Source organism: Hyperolius riggenbachi, chromosome 9 (genome assembly GCF_040937935.1).
Source record: "Hyperolius riggenbachi isolate aHypRig1 chromosome 9, aHypRig1.pri, whole genome shotgun sequence".
Classification (NCBI taxonomy): Eukaryota; Metazoa; Chordata; class Amphibia; order Anura; family Hyperoliidae; genus Hyperolius; species Hyperolius riggenbachi.
Window position 1 is genome coordinate 228,590,282 of NC_090654.1, and position 17,495 is coordinate 228,607,776.

Sequence of the window (17,495 nt, forward strand, 5' to 3'; positions counted from 1 at the left end):
AAGTAAGTAAAACTGCCTTTTTTTATATACTTAAGTATATCTTTATGGGCTCTGCCTCTGATACAGGCTCTTTCTGTCCAGTAAGTCAACGCCTATTCAGTAAGGAGACCTTGGGCAAGACTCCATAACACTGCTACTGCCCATAAAGCACACCCTAGTGGCTGCAGCTCTGGCGCTTTGCGTCTTCCAGGAGAAAAGCGCAATAGAAATGTTCTGTATCTTGTCTTGTCTTGAATATTCTAATAAACTCTAAAGGTGCTGTATTTCTCTTACGTATAAATTGAGATTTATACTAAAATTGAAATTTACTCCCTATAAAGAAGTGTGTATTTTAGTTATTACACTGAACACACAAGAGCCCAAGAGTAGTGTTTTAAAATAAATGTAAAATAAAAACACAAAAACACAAAATCATTCTCAACTTCAAAACTCACTTTTGTATGCCATGGTATGAAGGAATGCTATACATACATTAATATTGAAACACTGTGCTAGTGTGCCACATCTAATTAGCCTGCAAGTAAGCCGGAGTCAGACAAGGCCAACGTTTTTCTCAATAGCTATAGTGTTTGTCTCCCCATGCTATCCCAAGCACAGTGTACCCCCTAGGACCTTGTTTTTTGTATGTGCATTTATTTATTTATGTACTTTTAAGGTTACCGAAAACCTGTGGTTTTTCTTTTTTTCCCTCACTAAAACAGGACAATGCAACAATATGTGTCTGTTGACTATGAGTATACACATTACTGTTTTATTATTAATATGTATTTTTATCAAAATTCTTAGATTGTAATAGTGACATTGCCATTGAGAAAACATTTCTCCCAAAATAAGTAATTAGATCAGATTAATACTGTAGAGCCTCAGCAGGATCAGTAGTTGCTAGGAGCTGGCAAAACATTTCCTGTTCTCATTTATGCATATTTAATGTGGTGAATACATACATTTTATTTAGAAAAGTAGAATTTGCCACTTCCTTAATGTGTTTCATGTCATTTCTAGGTAAAGGCCACTTAGGCATATGCCATGGGCACCACCTAGTGGTGTGGCCACACAATGCACCCTTTCACAATCATTTTTCTGAATCCAAATCAGTTTACACTTACAAAGAATTAGAGCACAGACAATATGATATCCAAACTGACAGTATAGATATTACAAACCAAAGACAGAATAGGAGTTAGCTTAATGGAAAACAGTGAAACATCCATTTCCAAGTTGACAGCTCTGCACTGCAATGCTTAATAATGTTCTAGCAGTTTCAGCATTGGAAGTTTTTTTTGCAGTACAAATCATCACACACATTCATACACAAATGCACACACATTACTACGCTATGCACAACGTTACAAACATACAATCAGTATATGCCTGGTATCTATGTGCGTAAGACTGAACTCAATCCAGGTGTGGATATTCGCAATCTTTAGCTTGGTGTCTACACGCATAATACCAAATAGGCAGTGATAAGATGATAAACCGTGTCCCTTTATGGGTTAACGACTCACCAACTCACAAGGTCTCACAGACCCAGTCTCGCATTTGGGTTGTTGGCCCCTGTTGCAAGACTCCTCCTCGTCTTTTTGTCCAGTCACCTCCCCAGCTCATCAATTATCCTGATCTTTCTTTCCTTTTTGTTTTTTATATATAGTATATGCATTGTAGAATACTGCACACAAACACCATCTTGCATCATATTCATAATCCAGCCTTATAGACAGACAATCCAGCAACACACGGCACAAACACACACATTCATCCAGTGTGCCTGACACCCCTCTTTCCAGCATGCTTACTTAGAACTTTTGGTGGGGAGCAGAGAATGAGGATTTCTTCCTACACATGGATTTTGTATTGATGCCAAGTTCCACTTTAAGATATCTCGTTATGGAAACATTACAGTTTGCTGCCTGAATCATTGAAGTGGATGTTTTTGGCATCTGTATAGAGAAAAAAATGTCTTCAAAGCCTTCATATCAAAGCATGTCTTTCTTAGTGGATCAGATCAATTCACCTTTCTCGGTAACAGCCGTAGAAATGTGGCAGAAAACAACTGGCATTGTGGAAAGAAAAGTGATACGAAAAATGGGGAGTTGTCTACAACTTATCTGTTCAACTTATGGCCCGTGGGCTGCATGCAGCTTGACATACCCCTTATTAACGCCCACCACCTGATACTTTCATTTAGCACACTGTGTTGACTGCTTCTTACAGTTACCATGCATTGCAGTGCACTGATTTTTTTTTGCTGGATTGTGCAGCTTCTTCTGCTCCCACTATCTCTCCCGGTTTTCTTGGGGCTGTGCTGACTGTACTGGTGATCTACTCGGCACTCATTTCTGCCAAATGCTTACCGATTGGCACCTGGGCTATCTGTAGCCTGCCTGCTGTGACAATAGAGAGTAGAGAAGTGTGTTCCTAGCTGGGGCAGAAAATTCATATTGAAATGTACATGAAGCAAAAAGGTTTTCACTTAAAGATTATATCAAGAAGTATGATTCGTGTGTTGAGTAACCAATTTAACTCACACGTTTTAGGTTCACTGTGTTAACACCAGCTCATATATGAGAAGAACCCTTGGTAGTTAAATGATTGGAGGATCCAGTAAGATGCAGTACCCTGTGTGCTCTTTTCTCTTTAGATCTAGGAAACGTGTGCAAGGGCATCCCTGTAAGAAAAGGGGGTCGCATAAATCATGTAGACTGTTCTGTATAAGTCTGGAGGGAAATAATAATGACAGCAATAATAATTATAATCAGCTGTGTTACGTTTGTAACTAAAGGAATGCTCTGTAATGTAAAGCAAATTCTCAAAAATACAGTAAAAACTGAAAGTAAAGTCCAACATTTTCTCAAGAACTTAATTATTGTGAGAACATCTTATGCCTGGTACACACAAGGCAATGTCCCGTCAGACAGTTGAATAGAACATTTCTTATTTCCGAGTGATTTTTTTTGATAGATTTTGTATAGAAGTGATCAGAAAATCTATCAGAAAAATTATTGTAAATCAGATCGGACCTGTCGGACATTATCTATTCAACTGTTTATCTGACAGGAAACTGCAGGGTGGGTGCCAAGCATTATACCTTATAGTGGCAGAATTGTGGTAACAGCATCCTATATAATAAAGTGCCTGTTGTTGCGTCGTCCTGTGTCCATGCAGCACATGGGCGGATGGGAGCAGGGGGACAGGTGCCCGTGTGACCCCATCGTGGCAGTGCTTGCCCACAGCTCTTGGCCATTCACACACGCAATTCGCAATGTCCAAAGAAGAAAAATAGCTTTTTGTTGACTGTAGTAGTTGGATTATCTCTCTCTGAGTATAAAAGACTGGGTAATTCTTACCTTACCTACCTTACCTTATTTGACCTGAAACATGACTTGCAGTGACACCTCTGGTAAAACACAAAACTGTTTTGATTTTTGTTTTTCTATGGCTATGCCGTATGCTACAGAACTGTTTTTGTTTTTCTATGGCTATGCCATGACCTGGATAAAAGAGAATCTTTACAGACACTCTACCACTAGGTGGTATCATTCCTCTACACCGGGGGTGCCCAATAGGTCGATCGCGATCTACCGGTAGATCGCGACCGCCTATTTGGTAGATCGCGGCCTCTTGGCCGCGTCCCATCACATTTTGCGGCTGGCAGCTGTCCCATCAAATTCTGCTGCCAGCCGCTGGCCAATAGGAAGCAGGGGAGGAGAGAGGAGGCGCGGCTGAAGAGGCCATGACGCGACGTCATGGCTAGAGGCGGCGTCGGGCACGCACGCACGCCTGCCCGTCTCATTCAAGCACGCTGCCCGCCGGAGCGCTCCGAGTCTAAGAGGGGAGACCAGACATCGCCGCTGGAGGGAGGTAAGTGTTTGAGCACCCATCCTACCTACCTCTGCTAATGGCACCTATCCCTATCTATGCTAATGGCACCTATCCCTACCTATGCTAAAGGGACCCATCCCCACCTACCTATGCTAAAGGGACCCATCCCCACCTAACAATGCTAAAGGGACCCATCCCCACCTACCTATGCTAAAGGGACCCATCCCCACCTACCTATGCTAAAGGGACCCATCCCCACCTAACAATGCTAAAGGGACCCATCCCCACCTACCTATGCTAAAGGGACCCATCCCCACCTACCTATGCTAAAGGGACCCATCCCCACCTACCTATGCTAAAGGGACCCATCCCCACCTACCTATGCTAAAGGGACCCATCCCCACCCACCTATGCTAGAGGCGCCTATCCCTACCTACCTATACTAGAGGCACCTGTACCCAGTGAAGGGACCTGTACCCAGCTACCTTTGCTGAAGGGACCTATACATAGCTACCTATACATAGCTACCTATACTGGAGGCGCTTGTACCTGGGGGCTGTTCATGACCGGTGTGGGGGGGGGGGGTTGTCTGCAACACTTTAATTGTTGGTAGATCTCCTGGCCTTGGCAAATTTTAAAGTAGCTCGCAAACCAAAAAAGTGTGGGCACCCCTGCTCTACACACAGGTTCTAACCACCACCCACTCTCTCCAAATCTAAATATATTGTTGGCTAGGAGTGATCATTTAAAGAATGACAAGGTCTCAGAAGAAGCTTTCACTGTCATATTTACTGTATGGAGCACCGTGTCCTACTTAGAGTGAAGAAGGTATCATCTAAGAAAAAAGCAGAGTCTTGCTTTTACTGATGCTTCTGTGGACTCACGGGACTGGGAAGATCTAAAACAAGAGAGAAAAACGAGAGAATATACTATAACTTCATTGTTTAATAGAGCATGCATAAGTAGTGACAATAAACAACTAATGACTGTTACCAGCATTTCCAAATTAGTCATAAAATATATCTACTTCATGCATAAATGGTTACCTTTTCTGCAAGTTCAATGATTATCTCTGAGTGTATAATATTTGTTTATGTGGTTGAATTACGGTTCAGACAGGCATATTGCCAGTTTCCAGCTGTAATAAGAAACCTAATATATTCATATATAAATGTAACAGAAGTTCATGATGTGAAGCAGGAGGCAAGAAGCCAACTGCCTTTAATTCCGTGAGCTATGGGTAGTAAACACTGCTTATTCCTCTGCAGCCAGGTTTATATGCAAACATATTAAGGCAGCCATGATCCTATTTCCTGATTTCCATAATATATTTCTCTGAGCTTCTGGTTCTGCTTTTATTTTCATAATGTATTCTGCATCACAACAAAAGGAATGAACTTTTAACCTGAAGAAGCAGCTGGCAGGCCATATCTACTGACGGCCAGCTAAGTTGCTTCAATATTTTGTAGGTCAGCGGAAGCCATTTAAAATTACGAGTGAAAGGTATGCACCTTCAGGGAATTTGCCTCAGTATAAAAGTTCAATTTACCTCCAAAGACTGAGCCTTGTGATACACATGGCACACATCCCTCAAGAGAAGCTAAGTAAATGTGTAGGTGATGCCCCTCTAGGCATTGACCTACAAATAACAAAATGTAATTTAACTGAGTGCTTTCATGTGAAGTTTAGGTCACTGCATTGCCAGCCTAACAAATCCACGAGAAAGTGTTTCAGACTCGATCCACAGATTCAGCTTAGATGTCTCTTTCCACTATTCCACTGATGCACGACCTTTGGCTTGGAAACCAAACTGAAGTGCCAACATCTGGGTTTTTTTGCCAGGTTAACAAAAGGTTGCGTTCGGAACAGTGCAAGTGCCAAATCTCACTAGTTTCCTGGAAGGAATTGTAGGTTTGAAGGGATACATTTTATTGCAGGACTTAATTTAATATAGCAGGCTTTTTTTAACAAAAAAAGTCTGCAAACTTAGGGGTTTTATAGGAATAGCATCAGTCTTTATTCTTCGTAAGTACAAAATCTCTTCGATTGCAGTCGTGAAATGTAAATAAGTTACATAAGAATCCAATCCACAGAACCAAGATTGCCTGACAAGTGTTTCACGGTCATAAGCCACTTCCTCAGAGGCACACAAATATATAGATATCAGATAATACCAAGTTTAAAAGCCCGTAATCTGAGATGCTGTGTATATAGATATAGCACAGAGATGTGCTCTCTGCAGTGATCAGATGTGACTGTATTATATTCAGAGTGGCTGGTATGTCTCATCGATGAAAACAGGGTGGAGTGTAGAGGGATGTTTCCGGAAGTCTATGATCAGCTCAACTGCTTTTGTCGCGTTGAGGACAAGCTTATTGTCCCTGCACTAGCTGCATATTCTGTCAATATGTGATAGGCGCTCTGCCCGTTAATAAGGCCGATAAAGGTTGTGGCATCCACGAACTTGATAACCTTGACAGAGTCCACGGATGAGATACTGAGGTTTGGAGAAAAGGTGCGGGGACAGAACACACACTTGCGGAGCTCCTATGTTGGTGGTTCTCATGTCAGATGAGCAGCTACCAAGCTTAACTGTCTGCATCCTGCCTGTTAGGAAGTCTCTGACCCATGCGCATCGGGTCTATGCCAAGTTTCCCAAGGTTGTCGAGTAGGATAACCGGGCAGATGGTGTTGAAGGCCGAGCTGAAGTCGAAGAACAGGATTTTGATATAGGAGTCAGTTCTGTCCAGGTGTTCCATGTCCATGATGTACGCTAGGCTGACATTAATCGCATCGTCCATGGACCTGTTAGCTCTGTACGCAAATTGGTGTGGGTCGAGAAGGGCATTGGTGGAGCGCTTCAGATGCTCAAGAACCAGTCGCTCAAAGGTCTTCATGATGGTTGAAGTGAGCGCTACTGGTCTGAAGTTATTAAGTTCCGCGATGCCTGGCTTTTTGGGAACTGGGATGATCATGGATCTTTTGAGGCAGGATGGAACTTTGCCCTCTGCTAGGGACCTGTTATATATGGATGAAAGGACAGGGGCTAGCTGGTGCGCACAAGTTTTCAGGGATTTTGCTGACACTCCACCCGGGCCTGAGGCTTTCCTTGGTTTAAGCTTGCAGAGGTGTTGTAGGACATTTGCTTCCTGCACAATGAGTGGCACTGGGGCATCATGGCTCTTTGGGGAAGACAGGGTGGAGAGGGGAAGATGTTACGGTTCCTGGTGGGGCAGGTAATATACTGTTTATAGTGAGGGAGTTCTTGTCACAGGTTGGCGTTGTTGAAGTCTCCCAGGATGATGAATAGGGCCCCTGGAAGGGCGGTTTCCCACCTTGAGATGGTATCACAGAGTGTGCATAGAGCATTTCTGGTGTCAGCATTAGGGGGGGATGTAGACCCTTACTAGTATGAAGGAGGAGAACTCTCTAGGTGAGTACAGGGGCCTGCAGTTAGTGGCTAGGAGCTCTACATCCGGAGTACAGACTTTGGTGAGGATGGTGGGGTTGGTGCACCAGGCAGAGCCAGTAGGGTCCCGAGAATTGACTCACCTCTCGCCACTGTAAGCCATGCTCTCTTGGTACCATTGCTCTGCACTGCCTTGTCAGACTCACTGTTACCGCTGCTGCTCCCCTCCTCCTCTTCTAACACTGGAGCCCTGGCAAAAGCACCTTCATAGCTCCTGCCAGGGCTCACCATTCTTCCATGAGTGGCTACCTGTAAAATGAAGAATACTCAAGATTGGACTGTTGACATTCAAATCACCCCTACACAATTTGAGCCCTGGATATAAGAAGGACATGAAACTGCTCCACACCTGTCATAGACTCATATGGGGAGCTATTCAAATCCAGACTGAAAAGTCCCCTGTTTAGCCTGGCGTTTACAGACTTTTAGAATTCTTCCTCTGTACCACAATTTACAAATCAACCAATTACTGGTCTGAGCCATGCTTATGCGCTTAAAGCCCTATGGGAGAAAATCGTTTTACAAATGTTATTTGTTTTTGTATTTGTTGTTGTTTTTATAGCCCAAGCCATCTTTATATGAAGCAACAATTATTTTTTTAAGATCCTCAGAGAGTTCTCTGCTGTGAGGTGACATGCTGAACTTCCAGTGGCCAGTTTGAGAGAGTCTGAGAGTGATAACATCAAATAAAACACTCCTGCTGCCCATGCACACCTGAGACATTAACAAGTGATTCTGTGGATGGAAAATGTCTAGTTGGGCAGAACGATGATATTCTGCACTTAGGGGTGTACTCCCTTTTGTTGCCAGTTGTCTAGACATTAATGGCTGTGAGTTATATTGATGGCACGGCACAATTACACTGTTATACAAGCTGTACACTGACTAATTTACATTGCATTAAACGGTCATCCCTTCAGTGCGGTCCCATGAAATTAAGTACCATAATAAAATATTTACAAAAATGTCAGAGGCTTACTCCCTTTTGTGACATTCTGTATTTTATGTGCACCGCTTCCTACACAGACTAGAACGTGAGAGAGAGTGTGTGTGTGTGTCTTGATTACAGTAGTTGTTGACCTTTACTGGCCAATCTGCAAGCTGGAATGCAGCTCTGCTCAAGTTTATGAGTAAAGTCTCAAACGCATGCTGGATAAAACTCGGCCTGGGTGACCAATAACGACCGCCTCTGCCGAGAATCTAGCATGAGCACAGTGGCCCCTGATGTCACCTGATGCCTCAGTCAGCAATCAGCCCGGAGGATTGATTCGGCTGATTGCTGACCAAGAGCACTGTTCTCTGCCACCTCAGCTGCCAAATGACTTCACTTGTACGCCATCCAGTTGGTCACTTGCCCCCCCCCACACACACACACATAGCAACAAAACATGTTGCTAGCCTGCAGGCTAGCACCATGTCTGTATAGCCTCATCCCTGCAATGTTGTCTGAGGGAACAGATACATGTGTAGAAGGCTTAGGTATAGTGTGGCAGAGAATGGTTGTAGTTTTGTTGGATCACATAATTAGCTGGCGATAATTACACAACTTGTGGTAGGTAAGTTATATCGCATACATGGTAAATCACCTATGCATTCAGCTGTGTGGCTGGAGTTCAGTTTTAAAGAATACTATTTTTTATTTTTTTAAGTGGCTTTCAGGTTTGTGCTTTAATGCGACCACACATGATACAAATTTTTGTTTTTTTTCTATTCAAGAATTATGATTGATTTTTCTAATTAGTTTACAAAGGATAAAAAAATGATCGAAAGCTTTAATAAATCTAATTTCTTTCTGATTTAAAAAAAACAACAATTTTTTTCTATGGAAGTTAAACAATTTGTTGCACCATATGTTGCCACCTTTAGGTATGATATAGACAGCGGGTTTTAGGATACACAGATGCCTATGGTTCTAAATTAAAATGTGTTTACCGGCACTGCTGGATGTTATTATACTTTGTATTATTTATATATGCGTTTATATAACTGTATTGTAACACATTCATATTGCATGGATATTTATAATTAATGTATTGTCACCTGCTGTGGTTTACATTGTCAGTACAGCACTCTGTTCAGCACTAGGAATAATGATGGTGTTTTATAAATAAACAATAGATTATACACCATCGGATATAGGAGTTAACAGGGCGAAACAATCCATAAATAAGTCATAAAGCTATATGAACATGCCAAGGGGCCTACATGCTAATACATAAGTTATTGCAAGGCTTGTGGTAATAACGCTGAAAACATACTTTATTAGGATACATTATAAAACCACCATCAACACAATTTTAGATATTATAAAACCAACATAAGAGAAAATGTCAATACCTTGTGTAACTAATGGCTGTAGATATGGTTAATGACTACGCCGTACCCTGCCATAAATATTAATGACAATAGTTGTCACCAGTGGGGCAATAATCCCTACATCATACCTAATCCACGATAATTGTTGTCAATATCATCATTTATCACTGTACAAAGTACAGATTATGCCACTGATGTTACACAGAACAGGTCATGCCACTAATATATTTTCTGGACTTGTTTCACTGAACAAAGTCTAATCTTCAGCATAGTGGTATAATAGCAAATCTCATTCTGTAAGTCAAAAAAAAAGTTCCACAGGAGCACAAGTGATAAAGTTCAACTGTCAAGAGCAATGGCTTTTATTTCAGTGTTATAAATCCTAAGGTTCATACCTCAATATGGTAACTATCTCGAACACGACCTATACAGTGCAGGAGATTTGGCCTCAGCCGGCACCACCATAGACTGTAATAGGAATTACGGCCAGAGCAGCGCACGCCGCACAGTGAGTGACTGCCGGTCCGTCAGAAGACGGAGCTGAAGTTTATTTTAAAACACTAATAGCTGGCGCTTGAATTACATCATTCCTTACCATCCACATGGACCTGGAGGGGGTATATTAATTAATGCCACCAGGACTTGTGCAGGAGCAGGGTAAGCCGTATTACAGCTGTATTCTGTGCCCAAGTCTCCCGGATGCGATTTCACATGGATCCAACTATCTGGATCAATTTCAAAGTGACTTCAAGGAGGCATCTGTTGGAATAACTGGTTGGTTTGGAAAAGTCAATTGATGGGGGATATGCCCCATAATCACTGATGCAGTGACATATAGTTGAAATAGCACGGTATTGGTAACCATATTTTTCTAATACTCTGCCTACCATGTTCTACAGCCGAATCATATGCCTAAGGTCCATCAAGGTGAAAGAAACTTCTCAAATAGCACTTAAACGTATGCAAATGCAAAGCTATTACCTTTAGCAAGTGCCAATAACGAAAAAGCACCAATAAAGAACAGCATGTATGCAGAGTTTCTTTTTATTTCATGGACTTGTGGATAGATTTTCTTCACTGCTATATCGTGACCACATTGTTGTGAGTTTTGTAGCTGCCTATGGGTCACTTTGCTCCTGTCAGAGATCCATCACTGTCAAATGACTGACTTAAGGGCCATATCCATGGCATGATTTTTTGTAATATCGCGGAACCATGTTTAACAATGTTTAAGGCGGCAGGCTAACCGTTCATTTTGAACGACCATCATGCCGGATCACGGTGCAACTGATCATTCGGATGAATTAACTTTAGTGAAAAATTAGAATGATCATTTGCGGCCGGTCGTTCAGGTCCATAGCCACTGCAATATTTTTTTTCATGACGGATAATCGTTTTGCAACATCACGAACCATCATGTAAAAAAAATTGTTTAAACAATGTTTAACGACACCAGCAGACTACACACGTCGATCAATTGTTTTAGACCACACTCATGACGGATCACGGTTCAACCAATCATTATTATTATTATTATTATTTATTGTATTTATAAAGCGCCAACATATTACGCAGTGCTGGACAATAAATATACAGGGCTTGATTCACAAAGCGGTGCTAACAGTTAGCACGCTGGTGAAAAGCCCTTTATCACGCCTAAACTCAGTTTAGGCGTAATAAGTTTAGGTGTGATAAGTTTAGGCGTGTCTGGTGCACTTTGCATAGAGTTTAATGGCGCTGCTTTGCGTGCGGGACTTTGCGCACGATCTAAACTTATCAGGCCTTAACTTATCACGCCTAAACTGGCTTTTCACCAGCGTGGTGCAATGGTTATCACGCCTAAAGTTTCTAACTGGGTTAGCACCACTTTGTGAATTGAGCCCATACAATGATACAAGGATGACAGACATAACAAGGTTATACAACATAGAGCAAGGTTATACATGCAAATTGTACAAAATACATGATCATGCGATATGGGCTGGTTAGGTAGGCCCAGTAATACAAGTACAGGCTGTCATAGGACATGAGCACATGATCCTGTAGATTACACTAGAGAAGGGAGGACCCTGCCAGAGGCTTACAATCTAAAGGGTGGGGTGGAATCATTCAGATCTTCACTAAAGTAATTGGACTGTAGAGGAAAATTAGAACAATCTTTTAAATGATTGTTTGCGGCCCATTGTTTGTTTTTCGTTTTTGCAATTTGGACAGATGGATCGGGGAATGATCTTTAGTTGATGGAACACCCTGATCCATCTGTCCATTGGTACTTAGCTTTAGATTTGTACACCTCTTTCTTTATCTTTTACAAAATACTTCTCTCAGTCTTCCTGTCGCTACCCCATCTCATTTTTTGAGAATGTTATTTTTGAATACTTAGTAGTAGTCTTTTCATAAAGTAAGTATAAATTGCCTAATTATTATTCTGTGTCATTTTTAAGGCTCCATATTTCTGGCCTTCAAACTGCTGGGAACCAGAAAATACAGACTATGGTAAGTGTTAACTGGGAACAAAATGTAATGTACATTATTTATTTATTTATTGTATTTATAAAGCGCCAACATATTACGCAGCGCTGACATTATGGGGTTATCTTTTAGGGCTATTTAAAGGGACCCTGAGCAGACTGCATGGATATTCATTTAAGCATTCCTGTGAATACTTGGTAATGCCCCCTCACTTACCACCTGTGATGTAAAGCTATCTGCCCCCCAGACCTGATGATCTGAAGTCATCGGATCCCCATCAGTTTATCAGGTCCGCACATGCTCCGGCCTCCTTCATCCTCCTCTCAGCCTATCTGTGCACGAGAGGAGCTTACGGGGTCACAGCGCCACTTTGCTGAGAGTTGCCGGCCCCAATGCAATTTTCACTGGCTGGACAAGGGGGCGGGGGGCGGGGGGTTCAGAAAGCTTTACATCACAGGCAGTGAGGGGGTATTACCAAATAGTCTGTTTAAGGTCCCTTTAAAGTGGACTCAAATTAAAAATACAAGATTTCAGAAATAAAATCTTTTTTCTGAATTATAATAATAAATAGCAGCCATTTTTCAGCTGCATGATGACAAATATAAAATATTTTACATTTATTGGAGGAACCCCTCCCTTCCTTTCATATTGCCGGGATTTTTCCGGCAAACTGGTGGAGGAGATAAAAACAAAACACAGGCTACTACTGACAATGTCACAGGGGAGGTAATCTCAGCATGTGTGATATTTCACGTAGTCAATGCCCCTGTGAGGGAGGGTAGCTGATGACAGACACACCCATGATCTAAAACCTCCTACTAATCTCAGAAGTAATTGCTGCCACCTGTATAACTCTTGTTATGAAAAGAGAAGGATGAAAAGCATGCACTGAAATGCTCATAGGCTTGAAGGAGTGTTTATTTATCTTTGTATGTGTCAGAGTGGTGCAACTAAATATTTTGAATAAAAAAAATGTTTGGTTTGGGTCCACTTTAACTATAATTTCAGGCTGTAATATTATAGTAGAGTAAATATTGGTGTCCTGCTATAAAATCTATGCTACTTGAACTAAAATAACACCATGTTAAAAAAAATCAAGACATGTTAATAAATGTGCTGTTTTTCAAAACAACAATCGGGAGATTTATCAAAACCAGTGCAAGGTAAATTAAACCAAATCTGATGCAAGTAGATGGAAAAGTGAAGTAGATGCCCAGATGAAGGACTTTGATGATTACGATGATTGGTCGCCAGTTTTTCTCCAGTTTTTTGTTGCAATGGTTTTGATAAATCTGCACCAAGGTCATGTTAGCAGAGATGCAGTTTAGTAAGGACAGTTTTGGGGTACTAGTTTATTAGGGATCAAGGAAAATTTCCAGAAAAAAATATTTCTAATGACAAATCTTTTCAAGACAGCTGGTGAATGAAGTCCTTGCTTCTATTTCCCACAGTGTAGTGCAGGCAAGCCACCTTCTAGTATCCTCTGGCTTCTTGACCAATGTAGATGTCAGGAAATGGTAACATGCTGGAGCAGATAGACCTGAACTCTGACACTCTCTCTTTTGCAGCTATTAAACATATTCCCACTAGAGATGTAGCGAACGGTTCGCCGGCGAAGGCGAACTTTGGCCCCCAGGCGAACTTTGGTGGTTCGCGTTCGCCTAGGGAAGGCGAACTTTTGCGGAAGTTTGGTTCGCCCCATAATGCACTATTGAGCAGAACTTTGACCCTCTACATCACAGTCAGCAGCCACATTGTTGCCAATCAGACTGCACTCACTCCTGGAGCCCCACCCCTCTTTATAAAAGGCAAGGTCCTTGTGCCATTTTACTCACTAGTCTGCCTGCACTAATTAGTTAAGGGACAGCTGCTGACAGATGCTGCTAGGGAGAGTTTAGTTAGGCTCCCTCTCTCCCTCCTCCCGGAGGGAGGAGGGTCTCATCTTCCAGGGAATTGCAGGCTTTTAAAAGCCAGCTTACATACCTTGGCCGGGAATTGAACCCAGGTCTGAGTGCTTGGTAGTCAGCTCTCTTAACCGCTATACCACAGCCAACACTACATACTGAAGGCAGCCTAGCATGTACCATTATGATATATCCTAGAGAAAAATTAGCGTGCTTAAAGATTTGTAGGCATTTAAAAGCCAGCTTACATCCCTTGGCCGGGAATTGAACCCAGGTCTTGGCCGGGAATTGAACCCAGGTCTGAGTGCTTGGTAGTCAGCTCTCTTAACCGCTATACCACAACCAACACTACATACTGAAGGCAGCCTAGCATGTACCATTATGATATATCTTAGAGAAAAATGAGCGTGCTTAAAGATTTGTAGGCTTTTTAAAGCCAGCTTACATACCTTGGCCGGGAATTGAATCCAGGTCTTGGCCGGGAATTGAACCCAGGTCTGAGTGCTTGGTAGTCAGCTCTCTTAACCGCTATACCACAGCCAACACTACATACTGAAGGCAGCCTAGCATGTACCATTATGATATATCCTAGAGAAAAATTAGCGTGCTTAAAGATTTGTAGGCATTTAAAAGCCAGCTTACATCCCTTGGCCGGGAATTGAACCCAGGTCTTGGCCGGGAATTGAACCCAGGTCTGAGTGCTTGGTAGTCAGCTCTCTTAACCGCTATACCACAACCAACACTACATACTGAAGGCAGCCTAGCATGTACCATTATGATATATCTTAGAGAAAAATGAGCGTGCTTAAAGATTTGTAGGCTTTTAAAAGCCAGCTTACATACCTTGGCCGGGAATTGAACCCAGGTCTTGGCCGGGAATTGAACCCAGGTCTGAGTGCTTGGTAGTCAGCTCTCTTAACCGCTATACCACAACCAACACTACATACTGAAGGCAGCCTAGCATGTACCATTGTGATATACCCAAGAGAAAAATGAGTGAAGGAGAGAGGGAGGAGGGAGAGAGGGAGAAGGGAGAGAGGGATGAGGGAGAAGGGCGAGAGGGAGGAGGGAGAAGGGAGTGAGGGAGTGAGGGATACACTGCCTGATGTTGTAAAGCAGTGTAGGCCTGTAATTGAACATTTAATGAGATCTGTGCCCTTAAAATAGGGGTTTATGTGAAATCTAGATTTTTGCCTGGAACTTTTGATGTGTATTTCACTCAATCATGTGTTCCTCCAGGGATTAGAACCCTTGAAACATGTTTTCTATCATTTTTCCAGCTGGTAGAAATTTTTCTAAATTTTGAAGTTCTCCTTCCCATTGAAGTCTATTGCGGTTCGCGAACTTTTCCGCGAACCGAACCTTCCGCAGAAGTTCACGAACTTGCAGTGTGCCATTGCCTGCTGGAACTGCAGTAAGTCAGACAGTGGAAGTGTGGTGTGAGCACAACCAGTGGCAACAAAAGCCCATGAATTCATGTTGTCATGATTTCAAAAGCAGGCTACAATAACGGCCTTCTATCTGCTGAGTATAACATACTTTCCATACTTACCTTCATCCACGTTACTGTAAAGCATTGGGTTACACTATCCCTTTACTAAAATTGTGTCACAATTCAAAACCTGCATACATTTTCTAAAGGTGAAGTGAAGAACTTTGAAATGAAGTTCAGTAAGTCATTCCCACAGTCTTTCTATAGTAGCTTACCCACATGCAATGGAACGTGATAATATTGTCCCTTGTTGCCCATTTTTATATTACAGAGATGTACCATTTGCCACCAGCCATACAAGGCAATCTTGACATAACAGGCATAGAAATTCAAGGACATCAATACCATTTTTCTCATTGTCATGATCTTTCATGAAAAATGACCTCACCATATATAGATTTCTCCCATAGGTAATTAGAAATTTTTAACATTTGCATGGGGTTAAAAAGCAGGATTGTGAGAACTGCTCAGACCTCTACCTCCCAATCCAGTGGTGCAGGAAACAAAGTAGCAGATGAAAAACTTGAAACAGAATCCGTGCTCTAATTGCAGGAAAAATGTCCACTTTCATTGAGGCAAAAGCAGGATAGTACAAACAGGTAAAATGGCTAACATGTTTCGGACCACATATTCCTAGTCATAATCCCAATGCATTTTAGTTCTTAAGTCTATGACTCTGTCATTAAACGTTTATGCCCAGTCAGCTGTCTAGTACCCAGCAATGTTTCAGGCAATGTCCTATGTGAAAAGTTCAAAGGCATGACTACTGAATAGAATACAAAGTATGGAGAGGTGGGCTATAGAGGGCCACAGAGGACTACAGAGGACTCACTATGTCCAAATAGCCATGCTTATATAGTCCCTACCCTATTTTCCCTGTACTTCCCTGTGGTTCTCATACCAACACTGGCACATTTAAAGAGGAACTGTTGCGAAAATCTTAAAATTTAAAACACATACAAATAAGGAGTACATTTCTCCCAGAGTAAAATGAGCCATAAATTACTTTTCTCCTATGTTCCTCTCACTTACAATAAGAAGTAGAAATCTGTCATTACCGACAGATTTTGGACTAGCCCATCTTCTCATAGGTAGTTCTCAGGGTTTTCTTAATTTTAAAAAGCACTTAGTGAATGGCAGTTGCTCTGCCCAACTGCCAAAATAGTGTACAGTGAGCAGGGAGGCTGGCCAGCATTTTTGTATACATTTTTTTCATTTTTTTCTTTATAAAGAATAAAGGCCATGCTGAGAATCCCCTATGGAGAGATGGACTACCTGTTGGTAATGTCAGATTTCTACTACCTACTGTAAGTGACAGCAACATAGGAGAGACTTAATTTATGGCTCATTTTACTCTGGGAGAAAGGTACTTCTTATTTGTATGTGTTTTAAATTTTAAGATTTTGATTACAGTTCCACTTTAACAAACTGGGCAGTTGCAAACCATCATTATGCTGCACAAGAAAAACATTTATGAAACTGGTGGTTTGAGCCAGATTACAGAAAAGGCAAACTAGGTGAGTGTTTAAAGAGAAACTCCAACCAAGAATTTAACTTTATGCCAATCAGTAGCTGATACCCCCTTTTGCATGAGAAATCTATTGCTTTTCACAAACAGACCATCAGGGGGCGCTGTATGACTGATTTTGTGCTGAAACCCCTCCCACAAGAAGCTCTAAGGGCCGAGGTACTTTTGGCAGTTTCCCACAATGTAACAAGGTTCACAGACAGGAAATAGCTGTTTACAGCTTTCTCTAACTGCCAAAACAGCTAGCAGCAGCTACATATCCTGCCCACAGTAAAAATGTCACCATGTAATAAATGTCAGAATGTAAATCGGGGAGAGGAAAGATTTTACAATGAGCAAACACTGACTAAATCATTTATACATAATTATTGTAAAAATGAAGCACTTTTTTATTACATTATGTTTCCTTTTTAAGGCCTAGTTGGAGTCCAGGGGCCTAGTTGACACCTCGTCTAACTGCCTATTGCTGGCCTTCTTTCCATTAGGGGATTA

The 17,495-nt window shown here is 41.8% G+C and overlaps 1 protein-coding gene across 3 annotated transcripts in view; it reads left to right on the top strand.

Annotated features, from left to right (window-relative positions):
* The window catches only part of RGS6 (regulator of G protein signaling 6), a 531,053-nt gene that overhangs the window by 407,938 nt on the left and 105,620 nt on the right, over nt 1-17,495 (top strand). For all 3 annotated transcript variants that reach the window (XM_068254099.1, XM_068254101.1, XM_068254100.1), the window contains one exon: nt 12,052-12,103. In XM_068254099.1, coding sequence (XP_068110200.1) covers nt 12,052-12,103 — 52 coding nt within the window. The remainder of the gene's footprint in view (nt 1-12,051; nt 12,104-17,495) is intronic.